An 18,001-nucleotide genomic window follows, 5' to 3' on the forward strand; every position below is an offset into this window, starting at 1 on the left:
TAAAGTATAAAACAAAACAGTTGACTAATATTAAACAGCAGCTAACTGTAATCACTGATGGGGCTTTGTTTTGTTTTTAGCAACATAGCAGCATAAAGGCTCTTCAGTCCATCACAGTTTTGTTAGTGAAAAGTGGCAGTGCACACACACGGACACACAGGTAACCAACAATCAATACAGGTCAACATTGTGCCCTTCTAAATACACATTAGAAAGGTTAAAATCTAGTATTTTCTACTTCCCTGAGTTAAAAAAAAACTAAAAACTAAAAAGATAAGAGAAACAAAGACAGAAGTAATAGGATTAAAAAAGTTATACTGATTAAAAAGATTGTAAAAAGTCTGAACCCCGACAGTAAAAAAAATTCTGTTCAAATATCTGAAGGCTTTCTTTACTAACGAAACTGACAACTCAGTTGGTTTTAGCAAGGTCAGGGTAGTTGGTCAGGGCATCACCTACAGTAGAAGATGTTCGATATGCACACAGTTTGGAGAAATAGGCAGGAGTACCAGCACTGGAGCAAAGCAATGTACTGCTGTGGACGGGGACAGCAGCAAAACGTATTTCAGACACCTAAATTAAATCAACATCAGTTTAAGTGTTCGTTGTAATTAGAATATTTTCACCGCTTTACCTTGCTGTCAGACAGCCCTTTCAGACTGTGAACTGTGGCTGTTATGTCTACTATACTCTCTTCAAAGCCACAACCGTCCTTTGACAAAAAGTAATTTTACTGTGTGACTTTGTTGAATGAATACACAGTTCTGCTTTCTCCTGGAAACAACAAACATCATTCAAATCTCACAGTAAAGTTGCGAGGCAGCTCTCATTTCAACATGATTCACTCTTTTAAATTATAATTGAAATGTAGAGGTGCCGTATGACAGACTAAACATCCAACATGTGAACAATATTTCTTATCTATTTTTAAATATGCATAAAGAGTTTATGCCATATGTGGAAGCATGTAAACCTGAAGATACAAGATCAATATTCACTGTAAATACTGACTATACAATCAAATAATTTAGATGATTATATGAAGGCTGCATAGTTCATTTATAACAAGTGGTGGGGAAAAAACCCTCCACACAAACCCACACATACATACTATACTGTACACAACATTACCAACCCCCCCTCAATCTCAGCTGCTGCAGTTCTGGAGATGCAGGGGGGGGACGGAGAGGGTGTGGAGTTGGAGGTGGTCAAAGGAGGCAGCTCCTCACAGCTAAAATAGTCCTTCAGGGGAGCAAAGAGGTGACGGATGACTGGCACGCTCCAGGCCTTCCCCAGTACCTTCTGCCTCTGCTGCCGGTTCATGTTTCTCACGTCGGTATAATGTTTGGGGAACCCAAAAATCCTGGTGAAAAAGAAAGGGGAAGGTCATACAGTATGTGTTAGCTGAAGTCTCTTGATTCAACTCGGCGAGGCAGTGCCATGTCATTTTTCCTCGATATTTGTGCTTCTACCAATAGGCTACGCAGTTAAATATACAGGTTTGTCACTTCAAGAGTTCATATAGTTTTTAGTCTTTCTTTTAAGTTGATTAACATCAGCTCCTCCACAGTGTGAATCTGGTTATTGTTAGCTAGTTCCAGTACAGCAAGTTGGGAGAAGTTCATAGATGAAAATGAACGCAGATAAGCTCAGTTTGTCCATCCTGGTCAGTAGGATGATCACAGGGGATCTGACCGTCCTAATGAACAGGATAATGCATGCGAGTACTCTACACACAGCCACACACTCTTAAACATAACTATTATGATGCCTACCTTTCTAGCTCAGTGATCCAGAGGTTGTCCTCTTTGCCATTCTGGAGGACAGGCAGCAGAGAAGAGCCACCTTTGCCCTGCTTCAGAGAGTTTGGATTGGTGGTGATCGTCCTCACCTTAGAGACCTGGAACAAAAACAACATACGGTGATTGATTATCTATACCTAAATGAAAATCGTAATCATAATAATAAAAAACACAAATGATCTCAAATACATTTTTATTCAATTTATAATTAAATAAATTTGAATGTGCAGGTTCAGTTACTGACCATGGCTTTTCTGCCGATCTCTAAACAGTCCTGGAGATTCAGCTTGTCGTTCTGGGACGCTGTAATGGGCCTGATGGGAAATAAGCAGCAAACAAAATTTATTTTCTACTTAAAACAAAAACAGAAGTAACAAAATGCTTTACAAGATACAGAAACAAGAAAATATGGAAATAAGAAAGAGAGAAAACCATATAGAAAAGCAGGAAGGCACCACTACTGCTAGTCTTAAAGACAGACAGACCCCTAGAGGGAAATTATACTATAACAGCAGGCAAAAAAAGACATAGATAATGAGCAAAAACTATAAAAAACTACAACAATACTTGACAACAATAAGATGTTACTCCAGTCAAACACATAGTTTAAATCCACTAGTTTACAGTAATTTATCCCTTATAATTCATGGTTCTCAACTGGACGTCTCACCTGCTCATCCCCGGGATGTTTCCCCAGAAGTAACGCGCTCTGTGAGCAGGGCTGACTTTGACTGCATTCACCAGCACAGGGTTGCACTGTTGAAGAATCAGATACCAGCAACAGTCATTCTCACTGAGTGTAAAACATGTTGGATAGAGATAAACAGCAGTGCAACGATTAAGGAAAGAAAGAATGAAGGGGTGGAAATATAACAGGGAAGGATAGAAGAAGAGGGGGAGAGCCCTTAGGGGGAAAAAAGGATCCATTGGACACCAAACACAAAAGAGCAGGACAAACCTCGAGGAAGCGACAGATGTTGACTTTGTCATGTGTGTTCATGAAGACCACGTTCTCAAACAGCCAGAAGAAAGGCCTGGGGTCTCCCTCTTTGGGCTTCAGCAGCTGAAGGATGCGGTAGTAATCAAAGAACAGCCTGCCTGTGCCCTCTGTTGGAGAGAGAAGGGAATTACAGCAGAGAGGAATAATGTCATAATAATAACAGCATTTTACAAAATGACCAATATTATTAGAATCATAAATAGTTTTTTGCCCAGTAAGTTTTCACATACAGTGAATTGGCTTTGGTATTTCAGTGTTTTTCTATTAATGGTATTGCATATTTTATTCTTGAATATCTCTTTGTTGTTTTGTTTACCCTTTTCCTTGTTTCTGTGATGTCATTGTAAATGAGGGTTGCCTCTCAATGATCTTTCGAGTATAAATAAAGGTTGAATGCATAACTAACAATAAATAAAGTTAGATAATGATGATGATGATGAAGGCCTTGCAGATGCTGAAAATATTCTTTACCATGATGTCATCTGTTTGCGATTAATCAGCTCTGTAACTAATGATTACCCTTTTTGGTTATTTTATTTGATCAATTGAGTAATTGTCAATTGTCTTGAAAAAAATCTAATAATAATGTTAAATGCATTGCAATGCAAGTTCCAAGAGCCCAAAACGCACACTTTGTCTGAACAACAGTTCAAGAAATATGTGGATGTAGCACTGACAGTTTGATATCTTGATTTAAAATGTTTGACAATCAATGAATTTAAAGCTGACATGCATACAAGTTACGCACCATAAATGCCTTTTCTGTAGGGGTTGACGATTGAGAGGTCGTTACAGGGGCTGCCACCGATCAGCAAATCAAACGGACCCCACTGCTCGATCTGGATTATCAAAGAGGAAAAAGGAGCTGGATTAGTTCAATGGCCAGCCAACTGTCATTTCAGCTACGTCAGTTGAGCTACAAATGACTCAAAACAAAGAAATTGAGATTTTCTAATTGAAGTTAAAATTCAAATGGGTCAAACGCACAAGTTCAGAAAATATGCTAGTAAGGAGGACCAACATAAATATTGTTTACTGTGTGTAAGGATGTGAATCTACGGAAAAACAACATACATGTTCCTGGGTAATGAGGCAGGCGTCACCAACGTGGATGATCTTCCCATCGTGGTTGATGGCCGCTACGGCAAGCGAATCTTCGCAGACCTCCGAGGCCACATATTTCTCTACTTTAAAGCCAAGATCCTTCAGCACCAGGTAGCCTGAAAATAATGCATACAGACACACATATATATATATATATATATATATATATATACTGTAAACCTCTAAACAGAGACAGGAATGAATCCTTTTAACAACAATAAAGTAAAAATCAAACAATCTGATTATCAAACTCTGATTAATAAGATCCCAAAAGGCCCTTTTTCCCCAAAAGCCTCTTAAGACCAAGATGATGTTAAAATCCATCTTACAAACCTTACTTGGTTTAAGAGGCGTTTCCTAAAAGCATCGTAACTGAAAACAGAAATGATTGTAGATTAACGATTTAATGCTAAGAGCATTTCAAGAAGCTCCAGAACCTGCAGGAGGACCAAAAAACCACATTTGATTTCAGTTTGTATTGTTTTCATTCATTGTGTATACTCTTAGCATGGGGACTAATGTTCATTTTAAGTAATGTTTGATGTAAACTGAGTGATAATATTTAAAAGAGAAAAATAGGGGTGTTCCAGTACCACAGCATTTTGACAGCCTCAGTACTCACCTGTTGCTATGCCATCGAACAGTGCCAGAACTCGGACAGGTCTGCGCAGGTTTGCAGGGATGGACGGGTAAACACGGTGAGGCTCCTATGAAGTAAAAAAAAAAATTAACAATGTTGTAACTGAGTCCTTGTGATTCTATATGAATGGAAACCTGTATTTTAGAAGGATTAATAAGATTGTCTAATAAGACTGAGATTATTGTTTGTATTAAAACATTTATTGCAATTTCCTAATTCCGTCACTTATTTTTTGACCTTTTGGTTAAATACATTATGTGGTTTAATTCTTGTTCAGTTTAATAGCTTCTTATTTTCTTATCTTAAAGATTAGGTTTGTATACACAGGATGCTATGTAATGTATACAGTATTCTAGTTATTTAAAGTTACTATCTATACTTTGCATCATTCTTGGAATGAGCCAAGTTTATCGTTAAATATATAATAACAAATAAAACTGTGTATTTTTTAGTTTTCTGCAAAGCGAATAGTAAAACACTTTATAAATACATTTTTAAAATATTTATCCAACATGTACCCTATTACTAATGTACTATGAAAAATGCAAAAATCTAATTTATTATCAATGCTGTTAAAACGATATTTTTTCAGATTTCTGGACATTAAAAAAAAACTAAGAAAAGAACAAAATAAGAGTACCAGTAGTCTATGTGAAATAAAGCAGATTAGAACGGAAACAATGATTTGTAGTTACTTTTTTTTTTTTTTTTTTTTTTTTTTAAATCTGGGATATTTATTGCAATTTGAAAAATTAGCCTATTGGATTTTTCACCCTCTAGGCGTGGACCCAACCCATTATGAAATGTCTATGCTGAAGTAATATAGGGGTGCAGCCTTAGTTTGCAAAGATAAAATGTTGATCACTCACAAACTCCATGGCACTGTTGTTGGCGAACATCTCCTGAACACGAATGCTCCAGTCTTCTCTGGGAATCAGAGCACCGTGGTGTTGATGAGGCTGACACAAGTAGCAGATCCACGGATCCAGCAGCGTCAATGAATCAAACGTCCCCGGACCCATAAGGATGTTAAGACAGTCTGTGCAATAAGATCTGCAAATGTTGAGGAGGAGAAGGAGGAGGAGGATGGAGGTAGAAAAAAATATTAAACAAAGGAAAAAACTAGTTTCTCAAGCTAGATTGAATTGTAGAGGAAAAGATGAACAACCTGCAGCAGCCGTCATTGCCACACAGTATGACCTCCAGTCCATAGCAGCAGATGGTACAATAGGATTGATATCCATCTTCATCATAACGATACAGAGTTTCTGTTAAGTTATCCTACAGGGACACAAACAGACTGAAAGTTCAACAGACTGATACCACCTGAGAAAATACAGTGTTGTAGGGCTGCGATTATTTTTTTATTGATTAATCCAGTGAATATTTATTAGATAAGTTGATTTATCTAACAACTCATTTTCCGTTTTCTAAAGATTATTTTCTAAATTCCTGATTATTATAAAAAATAATTTACTCTTAATAAACATCAAAAGTTGTGTGATTAATATTTCAATATTTTGCTCAAATTCAAAAGGACTGCTGTAACACAGATTCATTAAATCATTGCATGTCATTGCAAACTTTTAACTGAAATGAAGAATCAGTACCTGACTAAAAACATAAAGTGCTTATGGTATGGATGTATTACATATCTAGAGCAATATGCAGTTTTGTTTTGGCTGCAGCATGGAAGCAGGTTATGCAATCAACGTATTTTTTTTTAAAATCAATGTTCATTACTACAAAGAATTGCCCCAGTCCTACACTGTTAAGTAACTCACAGTCACAGTACACGGAGGAACACTTCCTGTTGGTAACTGCACTGTAACTAAGCTAATGATTACTTACTTTACACTCGGAGCAGAGGCTGCCTTTAAACAGAGGGTGCAATATCTCAACGTCTTCGGTTCCACAACACAAACAGAAGCCTGCCAACAAAACACAAACACAGTTACAAATGGCTGACTAAGGATGGGAAATTATCCCTACAGATGCATAGTAGTGCAGTTACATATTTATATCGTTTTACCATAAAAAATGTTAGTTCAGTACTTAAAGCTACTACAAGGGACTGTCATTTTGTGTGAATTTCGGGCAATCCCTGTGGACAAAAGTAGTAGTGTTCCTGATCACCAGATTCCCATCAGATAACCTCTCATTTAACTGCACCCTGCTCTGACAGTCTGCTCTGACAGTCTGCTCTGTACAGTCCTGGTTCTGGCTCTCCCAAGCCACCTTCGCCCCAGCTGGCCCAGCAATACGGCATGGGTCTTATAGGAGTCATATAGAAGCATCAGTATAATAGTGAGACTGTTTCAGAACCAGTTGTAAGTTCCTCACAATAACTTTAAGACATTTTATTTAAAATTAGAGATTCACTGAAGAGCAAGCGATAAACAGGGCCACCAATCAACCGACCCATCATTTCAACACTAAAACAAATTGAACATTTGTAAATAAAAAGGGAATGAATTTATAACTGAAAATATACAATATGCCTAAACACTCACCTTCGATGTCCAGCTTCATGTCCATGATTCTACGGATGGTATTCTCTGCAGGGAAAGAAAACAATAACTGACTACTTCTTTAATGTAAAGAACTTTAAGCTGCATTCAATGCAGGGAGCGTTCTTTACAAATTTATAATTATGGCTTATTGTTTATAACTTGACATTGTAAATTTTCAATTGAGCATTTTATTTGGCACAATCCAGCCTGTTGCACAAGCTGGTTTGTAGTTCAGTTTGTTGCCTTTCTGAGTAATGTGCTCTTTGACTGGTCCATGGGTTTTAGTACTCTATTTGCAGGTTTGCTGTGGTACCATATTCTTCCCATTTTATAAATAACATATTTAATGGGGCGCTGTTAGATTATGTGATACTTGTATTGAACACAACTGGAATGTATTTACCTAATTATGTGATTTCTGAATGTAACTGGTAGCACCAGATCTTATTTAGAGGCTTCAGAGCAAAGGGGGTGGATACATACAAACACACCACTTTTTTATTGTTTATTTTTCAGACTTTTTTTAATTTCACTTTACCAATGACTACAAATATATTGTGACGGTCTATTACATAGAATATTTTTTGGGAGGGGATTCCAGGTTATAATGCAAAAGTGAATATGAAACAGGCCAAGGGGAGTGAATACTGTTGCAAGGCACTGTATGCATATGTAAATAAAACAATTCAGTTCAATGTGTTATTAGGCTCCCAAAACTCTTATTTTTCTGAAGTCATGTTACAGCTTGTCATGCCGTATTAAGCGATTTTTTTCCGTTTTACCTCGTCGTTACACAGCCCTTTTCTGACTTTGTTGTTTTAAAGGGTTAGTTTGAATTAACCAAAGTCACACAGTAACACAAACTAACTGATTGAAGCAACGTTAGACCATCAACACCCGTGTTCTGCAGGATAAAATGACTGTTATTGTCAAAGGAGGTTCGTGGCTTTGAAGAGAGCATTAATAGCTCCAGTTCCCCATCTGAAGGGCTGTCTGATGGCAGGGTAAATCGGTGAAAACATTCTAAATATAGTGCACACATAAACAATTTTTTGTAGGTTTTAAAATACATTTTGCTGCCCTTGTCAACAGTAGTACATTGCTTTGCTCCAGTACTGGTACTCCTGTCGGTTTCTCCAAACTGGGGGAGTACTGACCGCCATCTACTGTACACCTTGTTAACAATCGAGTGATTTGAAGCGTTTTTCAGTCAGTCAACAGTCCTAAATCGGGTTTGGTACCTCTGAGTTTTTGGTCCGGCTGGCTGTAAGTGCTGGTCGCCTGGTTGACCTTTTTATAAGATTTGGTGAAGGCCCTCTTCTTGTACGGCAAAAAGTCTGGTGACGTGTCATCATCAAATCCATCAAACAGACTGCTTTTCTTCTTCTGAGCCTTACCCTTTCCTTTCCCCTTCTCCCATCGTCCTTCCCAGTCCTCTCTCTCTCCCCCCCACCCTCCCTCTGCTTGTTTCCCCATCTCTGTTGCAAATCCTTCCCTGGATTCTTTCTCCTTCATGACTCCTTTAGTGCTTTTTTCAGCAGAATCAAATTCTTCCTCTAATGCCCTTTTTCCACCTCCACCCCTGTGAGACGACTTCTCTGTGACATTGCACAACAGTTTGCTAACAGAGGTTGGTTCTTCTTCTGGTGCAGTGCCGATAGTGCTGCTGTTTCTGCTCATTGGGCTGGAGGAGCTGAGCAACGGACGACAGGAGTTGGCCTTCAGGAAAGGTTTCGGCTTCACCTTTGGTCTGATGTTTGTTTTAGTTACACCTGGACAGAAGACAATCATACATGGGACAAATTATTCATTTTTAAATTATTAATGCTAAGATGGTAAGAAGAAATGTCATTGTCTGAAAGGCTCACTAGCTAGCGCAGGATGATAGAACATTGGGATGACTAATAAGTTATAATTCTGCAATTCACAAAAGACCATAAATAAATCCTTCCTATTTGGAAACGTCTTATTTTAAATTTGCCATCCATTCAAATGTACCCAAAAAGTTCTGTCTGGCAGAGCACACACAAAGAGCACTTGAGCAGATATCGTCCATTGATTTCTGGTGACGCCTGCTGTAACCCTCCAATATCGCAGCTCAACACCGTGTCCCAGACTTCTTGCAACAGCCTTGGCAAGACACGGGAACTTGGCCTGGGTCATGAGGAGTTGTAGCATTTATTCACCAACAAATAAACTGTACACACACTGCACTGCTAGGTTCACAGATATAACGACAGAGTATGCCAGGCAGACACACAGCTGCAACAACCTTGCAGCTAAACTAATTGATGCCGGGGAGACTTCCTGGGAAAGTGGCTGCATGTGTAGGTGTTGAGTAAATCTATTCAGGCTCTTCATAAATCAAATGTTCATACCATTTGGGAAAGCTGTTGGTTTGAGTTCGTCTGGCCCCGTTGGTTGAAAACCTCCCAAAGCCCAGTCCAACATCTGTTTCAGCAGCTCATCTCGGTCCCCGACGCATTCAAAAAAATGCTTCTTACAACGTAGAGCTGCTTCCTGAAAAATCACGGATATAAAACATGTAAACAGGTGCACAAATTCATCACTTTTAAGTTCAGGTTCTAATTTGTTGTAAATTTGACCCTAAAGAGAGTTTATGTTGTCTGAGCAGTTACCAAAACATCCACTTTTCTATCAAGTCCTGTTTATATTTATCAATAAATACACGAGGGACTCTCAAACCTGTAGAGACAAGAAGACGGCTTCTCGGTAGGTGACGAGGATGGTGAAGGAGTTGGAACAGAAGTGCTGGGCGAAGGCAGCGAATGGTTTCAGAGCCTGTAAACTGACCTGGAATCAGAGAAAATAAATTAGAGCAGAGAATGGAAATGGACAAAGAATAATATTATCAGGGACTTAAAATTATGGATGGCAATGTGTAGGTGTTGGACAAATTTCAGAAAGATATTTCACAACTACATAATGACAAATTGATTCAGAAAGATGATATGGATTTAAAAAAACTGTCAAATTAAAGATCTGTCAATCTGACCATGTTTTCAACAGTGCTTCAGGCCTTCAATTGTTATTAAATAGTCAGTGTGTGCAACCTTTTGGGTACCAAAGGTATCCAGTGGTGAAATGTGGCAATATTACCGTACTGTCACTATGAATAAGAAGCATTTATGTACATGATTATGTACTGGACTCAACTCTCACATCCGACTCACCTGAGAAGACATGTTTTGTCCGTACCACTCCACCATCCTACTCTCTGGAAGGTCTTTCACTCCCCTGCAGGGTATGATGACTGCTGGCCAGGGAGAGAAACCCTCCGCTTGACCCCAGACCAGCTCCCCCATCACATCCTGTGTAACACAAACACAAGATTTAAAAGCACAAAGACTGATATTTTCAAAAAATGTATAAAAAATATTTTCCAAAGAAACATTTAAAAAAAGCAGAATAAAGGATTATTTTCAAAATATAATACATATGATGTATGTATAAAGTAGGCTATTTGTACTAAAAATGACTGATTATTAACTATGTAAAATGTTTTTACCAGCAATTCTATAGAGTTGGGTGGTGTGCTTGTTGAAGTCACGCAGTGGTCATCGTCATCGTCATCATCATCATCATCACAGATCTCAACGAATGCTGACTGTGGAGTTTTTTCACCTGCATAACAGTGACAATCACCGACTGAATATGTCTTCATACACAAATGATCATATTCCATAGGTAAAATGATGGCGCTCCTTCTGTTCATATTGAAGAAACTCTAGGCATGACTATTCTCAAATGAATAAAGACCATGTGTAAATTTCATACAAAATTTAATTGTATCGTATTACAGGTTGCAGCATCTACAGAGCTGCTTTAATGCATCTTTAAGGAATAGTTCCTCATTAGAATAGGCTGTCTGATGGCAAGGTAAAGCGGTGAAAATATTCTAAATATAGTTTGCACTTTACATTCTTTTTTTAGGTGTCTAAAATTTGGGGTTTTCAGAACAGAGGAACGTTTTCATAGTTCTAAGAACCCGGCTTTTTATTGTGTCCATACCACAAGAACTTGTAATTATGTTGTTCTTAGAACACCATTTTCAGGGACTTTTTTTAGCTTCTATTTCTGAGTAGGTGCCATCCCAGCACAAGAGGAGTGGCATGACGTTATTGGTTGAACACATGAGCCAATGCAGCAGCGGGCGACCACCCCTTTAAAAACCTGTTAAGATTCTTTAACTATATTATAAACAACATTCCACATTTCTTACTTTTTGTTTTCATCAGTGTGCTGGTCCGACTTATTTTGGACTGTTCTGTGACATCAACCACATCTGATGAAAAAAGGAGACACAGTCACGTTAGTTATCATCATCAACAACATTTTTACATGTTCATGTTGATGAAGCTGGCGCAGAAACATAAACTACCAACGTTGTGTGCTATACTCTCAAAGTGCACACCTGGCTGACAGTCTTACCAGAGGAATTGTCTGTGTAGTCTGAGTCCTCCATACTGCTGGAGCATTTGGATGGAAGTAGGTTGGGTTTGGCCTCAACCCTGTCACCATCATCTGATGAAGTCCCTTTGTACTTCTTGTCACTATTACTTGCCTGGACAGATTTCCTTAGTTTACTGATGCGGGGTTTATCGGCCCAACTGCATAGTTGACGTGAGGCTTTTGGTGTTTCCTTGCTGGGAGGAAGAGCCTTGTTGAACACCTTGAGAAAGGAGCAAAGAAACACAGAGAAATCTGTTTATCTTCACTTATAGGTGCTAAAGATGTAACTTTAAATTTGAAATCCAAAAAGCAAATATCTGAACTGTGATCATCTGTTCCAATTCAAATTCTCATGAAGAATATTCTTCAATCTGTATTCAGCATGGTCTTCTAATTTGAAAAATGCACAGGTTAAAAGTAGCTCCTTACTGGTGAGAAGACTAACTTACACATATTTACCAATAAATATCTATGAAATCGAGGACAATTTTCTGAAACGTCTGTAAACATGAAAATATGAGTATGAAGATCCATATCAAAGTTTACCAAAATGTTTAGAAAGCTATGGCTGTTGACGACGGAGATGCTACTGGGACACCAGTCAAATACAGTTTGTGGCACTGATGAACTCAGATGAACTCAGCCGCAGATGTTTGTAAATTATTCATTAAACCAGATCTGTGCTCTTCAGACCACAACAAAAAGTCACCAACTGTTATTACATCCAAGTTTTATGATTAGTTTAGAAGGAATTTTAGTAATGAAATAAGATCCTTTATGAATGATTTTATTGGTAAACCATCCAGTCAGTTTCCTGACCAGGTTCAGCTTTTCACACTCACTTTAGCAAACACGTGGGTCCTGCCCAGAGAGCTTGGCAGGGCCAGGATGGTCAGGAGGAGTCTACGCAGAGCAGAGTATGGTCTGGTGGCATCCATCATCTGTAAAGACAACACAGGCAACTCTTGTAATGACATTTAAAAGCTACTGAACTTGAACTTTATCTTCACTATTAAAACAATATAATGGGAGTAAAACAGAAAAACATTAAAACAAATGATGAAATTTGTTGGCGCCTATGGTCAGAGAATAGGTAGGTACATTTCTATTATTGTAAACGCACAGAGAAAAATGGTTCATGAGCATGCAGCGAACCTTCAGACAACAGGAATCCATTCCTATAACCAGACAGTTACAAATGTCATTCACCAACTCTTAGGCAACATTGATCCATTGTGATGTCAGTTTACCTTTGTCCAGCAATGCTCCATTTTCACTGTCTTGATGAATTTGAAGTAGTCGTATGCCAGTTGATGTTTTTCTGCAATCCCACATCTAAACAGACCCAGCTGAATCCCCAACTCTGACAGGGTAGTCCCAGACAATTTATTACCCTAAAGGGAAAACACAAGAGATAAAAAAAAAAAGCAATATAGAGATTGTATTAAGTCAAACGTAGAGACACAGATGTTTACATCTTTAACTACAACTTTTATGTCCTGTAACAAAGCATTAAAACATTAGATTAAAATCAGCCTAATGCAGGTTCAATAAACAAATACATCTTGTCTCACTAAGTATAAGAGAACAAAAATCTTCTTACACTGATATTTTCAGAATGTTTCAACAATGTGCTTATATTTGTCAGTGCAACTTCTCCAAGACGCCCAGGAAGACTCTCCACTAGACACTTGAGTGCTGCTTTATAGAAATTTGCAGCGTCGTTCAAGAAGTTCCTCCTCTCCTCTTCTCCCAGATCTACGACAGCGGTGGCCCACAGGAATTCTCTGGCGCGAGCACCTACGTGCACCTCTGTTGTGGGGAGCAGCTTCGTCCAATTATCGAGGACACTCGGGTCTCGCTTGCTGAAAAAGCGCTCTGCGACAGAGGGCCGGAGGAGATTGGCTGCGTAGGAGTGGACCAGTACGGAGGCCAGCTGGAGCTCTGCGGCCAAGGCAGTGCCACATTGCTGCAATTCTTGGAGAGCTTGGAGCGGCTCCAACATGTGGGAGAGGAAAATGAAGCGAAGTTTAACTTTATGCTCCATGAGCTGGGTTCTGATCCGGTCAGCATCCTCTGCTTGCTTCATTGACTTAAAGTAGTCCACTAAAGGCCTCCAGCTGCATACAATCTTCTGCACAGCGTGGGTGATAAACAAACACTGCTCATAGATAGGATGGGATGGGTTAAAAGGCTCAGAAAATAGCGTTTTCAGACTCTCACTAACGGGTGGGTGGGTGTAGTAGTGATAGTGGATGTCTCTAACCAGCTCAACCACGCAACTAAAGGAGGCCAAGAGTCCGGCCTGGCATGCTCTTGTTGCCAAGCCAGGGAGGCCGCAGAGTGAGATTAACTTTGGGTTGTAAGCCTGGAGCATGGATACAAACACCCCGCTCACCCCTGGGTGTGGAGCGTTACAGTAAAATGCAGCAACTTTGGACAGAAGAAAGCCACATTTCTTCAGCGTCTCAATCAGAAGACATGCGTCAGTGTCTGCAATGGATGATTTAGTGATGGTGTCAGTGTCCGTGTCCTCTAAGGTTTGTGGATCAACAGCCTCAACACTCATCTGCAGTGTGAGCAGCGGCCTCACCACACTGACACCGGAGGTCTGGTCGAAATAGCCAACCAGGACGACACTCGTGTTCTCCCCTCCACCCAGCTCCACGCCCACATACAGGTAGAGGCAGTACGGCGTGCCAGAGCAGGCCTTAATGATGTCGGCGGGGTGGGTTGGGCTCAAGATGGCAGAAACTGAAGGGCCAGAAACCTTGGTGTCTGTACTTGTATCTAAATTCGTATGTCCATTGTCACTACTGTATCTTCTGATGAAACGCGACAAAGTATCCCTGCTACCTTCGTCCACTGCTGCTCCTGATTGCTCCACCTTTGTTACTTGCAGCTCTTCTTTCACTGTTGTCTCCATTTTATCTGTTTCCAGCTCCATCGTCACATCATCATCATCATCATCATCATCGGATATTAGTACTATCACATGAGCATTCTTGTTCAAATTTTCTGTGGGTTTTTCCATTTCTGGTTCTTCTGCTGTGTTGCACTCCTTCTTTACAATAATCTCCTGTTTCAGAGGAGGGGCCTGGGAAGAAGGATCATCTACAATGGGAGAGAAAAGACAGTATGAGTACTTTCATACATAGAATACTCCAGATAACAACATTTTAGCTTTCATCAGATATTAAAAGAGTGTTACAAAAAGCGCTACGATGCTTGAACAATATTATTGATTAATCTTCTTTGTGCACAAGAGATGAAAAATAAAGTTAAGTGGTACATTTATTACAGTACTCTTAAGGCCTTTGAAAAGGTGTTCTAATTGTCCCAAATTTGCATTGCTGAATATTTTTGATACGAAATATTCAAAACCAAGTATTTCGCATTTTTCTGTCTAATACTTAGCACCACATGATGTGTAAAGGCCTTTTTTAAGGCAAAAAGATGTGCATTTTATCACTCTCTGCAAGTATTTAACCCTTATGTTAATGCAATGGCATTCAAACATACTTGTGGAATGTTCAAAATGTTGTTGATTGTTGTGGTGACATCTATATAAAAAAGTGCTTATTCAAGTTCAACATGTAAAACTGACATCACTTTTACATAGTGCGCTGCATGTCTGAAAGAGATTGTAAATAGTAAAATATTGAATGTGCAAATATTTCTAAACGAGGAGCAACTGTGAATGGCTTAGGATGAAAAAGGAATTTGTTAAGTAATAATGTAACAAGTTGATTGTCTTGTTAAACATTCTGGTGATATATAAAGTTCTCTCAAAGCTTTAGAATAAACTAGGAAAAATTTGATTTATGTGTTTTAATTTGATGGATTCGCATTGAAGTTCACGCTGGTCTGCACCTCACAGTGTGCATGTATAGATTTCCATCATCGACACCTTTGCTATGTAGGCGATCTTTGTAACAACTGTGTGACATATCCAATGACCAACACTGTTCCAACCTGAGTAAGCAGGAACCATACTCTGTCCACCTCTGGCCTCCAAGGGATGGTACTTCCTGTCCTGGTTCACATTCTTGTCAAAGAATGCCTTAAACCAGTGCAGGAAGGTGAGAGCCGTGTCAGAGTCTTTCTTTAACAGCGCCCCGGTGGGAATGCACTTGAGAGAGGAAAGAGGTCAGTTTAAGTTTTATACTTGTGATCAAATCCATCAGTAAACAAAAATGTAAAGGAACAGTGTGTAGCATCACGGGGATCTATTACCAGAAATGGAATATAATATTCTCAACTATGTTTAAATAAGTATTTAATCACCTGAAACTAATCATTAGTATATTCTCGCCATTATGGTCATGCCGGCTTTCTAAACAGCGTCTTCAGTGTCAGCCTGCTTCAGCCGCGTTGTGCGGACAGTTCCTGCAGGTCCTTCTGCTCTGCTGCTGGCACACTATACAATCAACACTGCTCTGTAACAACTGTAGACTGCAAGTGACCTTGCAGTGGGACTAATAAAGGATTATCTTATCTTAAACATGGACACCCGGGGGGAGGAAATATTACTTCATTACCATGGTTGGAATTGAAATTAAAAAAGGAAGGAAGAAGGGGTATGTGAGCTATTCTTTCTATTACTTTTGGGGAAATATAACATTCATTTATGTAGATCATTTATGTTGTTTATGAGAATGTGTTTATCAAAGTTTGCTTTATTTACTGATCATTTTTGTACATATATATACAAATTAAATTCAATGGTTATCACGATCCACTCATATTATCAACATGAATCCCATTAGTTTATGACTGTAAGAAAATATAGGCATATCATTTGTTTTCATATACGGGCGAATTGAGCGCCGTTTTAAATGTTGCTGCCGCAAGGAATTGTGGGCTGGCATTTTCTCCTCTCCTTTATTAAGGGGTGGTCAGCTGTACTGATTAGAAAGGAAGCTTTGGCGCACTTTCCTTAACATTTAGAGAATTCGACCAGCTCTTATCAAGGCGGCCACTTAGATACTTCTGGCTCATTTCACCCAGTTAGGATCCTTCCTATAATTAAAAAAGGCTTTTCCACCGCAGCCAGGGAGCAGGTCCTCTTCCTGGAGTCCACCGTGTTGAACCACAATGTTTCAGTGACCCAGATTGGAGAAACCAAACAGTGGCTTAAGTGAGAGCCTTTCACATTTTTCAAGGCCACGTAGCTCTCCATCATACTAGTAAACTGTGTTAAGGTGAGCTATAGAGTGGAAAACTGTGTTATCTCCTAACTCAATTTGAAATATTTTATATAACTGGTCATTTGTTCACCACTTTTGTAACAATACTCACTCGCATAACTCCAACTTTTCTGAATGAAGCTTGCAGTAAACTGTAGTTTTGGATAGCATCCATCGTGTTGTTGCTTTGGAACCGGACCCTGGAGAGGTCCATCGACTTGGGAAACAACCAGTGCATCAGCTGGCAAAAGGCTGCACCTGGGTATTCATACAAACACACAAAAGTGATCAATAATATGCAGTCATGTGATGCTGAGAGCTCAGTCCACCCTCAACCGATCTTGAGTATTTACAAAATATACACTTTAACAGCATAGCTCATGACTTTTTGTTGAGGTTTCATCCACACATTACAAACATGCAATGACCTACCTGTGCATACCTGCTCCATCTTGGTGAAGCCCGTCTGTAAAGTTTCATTGAGCCAAGCCAGCAGCTCAAAGCAGATGGGTCGCTGAGAGCTAATCAAATATACATTCACTGCCACGTCCATCTTCTGAAGGGACGGACCTGCAAGAACACAACGTAAAATGACATTGTGCATTTACAAGAATGTGACTCCTGTACATATTTATATTCATAAAATTCCCCAAAACAAATCCTTAAAGTCAATGAAAGCTCTGTGTCACATAGTAGCTAAACGTAATGTTACTCATTAATGTCGCTGTGACAGACGGCAAGACAGTAATGATGATTATTAATGATCCAACAAGTAGTGAACAGGCATCGACAACCACCACCTACTTTGTCATTCACTGGTGTCCTCGCTGAGCATCTTCAGAGTCACAACCACAACCTCACGCACGTGTGATTAAGTTTCTAGCAGAGTTCCTTTTATAATCTTTTAAACGATACCGACAAAGAATAATAATAGAGAGGCTGAGATATGTTTATTTCCTGGTTAGTTGTCGTTGGTCGCGAAAGGCTACTCCTTCCACCAGTTACTTCAAACACCAGTTACTTTTGCACACTGGCCTCTCTCTGAACGCGAAAAACGAAGCAGAATCAGCCATGTTTACTCTACCATAACAAACTGTTCTTCTTCGTTGGTGTTTGTTGGCGGTAGGTAAACCATCCTAAATGTGCATTAGCGCCCCCTACCGGACTGGAGTTTAACAGGGAAAAACAACTGAATTATCTCCATCTGTTAAAATAAGATAAAATAAGATCATCCTTTATTAGTCCCGCAGCGGGGAAATTTACAGGATTACAGCAGCATA

At 39.3% G+C, this 18,001-nt stretch overlaps 1 protein-coding gene across 1 annotated transcript; it reads right to left on the minus strand.

Moving 5' to 3' along the window:
• Positions 1–1,025: 1,025 nt before the first annotated feature.
• Positions 1,026–17,762, minus strand: LOC129100411 (uncharacterized). The gene is given in 27 exon segments (XM_054610030.1): positions 1,026–1,175; positions 1,177–1,363; positions 1,776–1,900; positions 2,047–2,116; positions 2,473–2,558; positions 2,761–2,909; positions 3,551–3,641; positions 3,877–4,022; positions 4,529–4,613; positions 5,416–5,599; positions 5,715–5,827; positions 6,398–6,477; positions 7,060–7,104; positions 8,301–8,831; positions 9,438–9,579; positions 9,766–9,873; positions 10,254–10,391; positions 10,589–10,704; positions 11,303–11,365; positions 11,512–11,752; positions 12,375–12,473; positions 12,783–12,926; positions 13,136–14,646; positions 15,508–15,664; positions 16,834–16,979; positions 17,154–17,291; positions 17,526–17,762. Coding segments are annotated over 26 exon segments (4,926 nt in total). The 5' UTR covers positions 17,275–17,291; positions 17,526–17,762; the 3' UTR covers positions 1,026–1,127.
• Between the last annotated feature and the right edge of the window lie 239 nt (positions 17,763–18,001).

This window comes from Anoplopoma fimbria, chromosome 12, assembly GCF_027596085.1.
Source record: "Anoplopoma fimbria isolate UVic2021 breed Golden Eagle Sablefish chromosome 12, Afim_UVic_2022, whole genome shotgun sequence".
NCBI lineage: Eukaryota > Metazoa > Chordata > Actinopteri > Perciformes > Anoplopomatidae > Anoplopoma > Anoplopoma fimbria.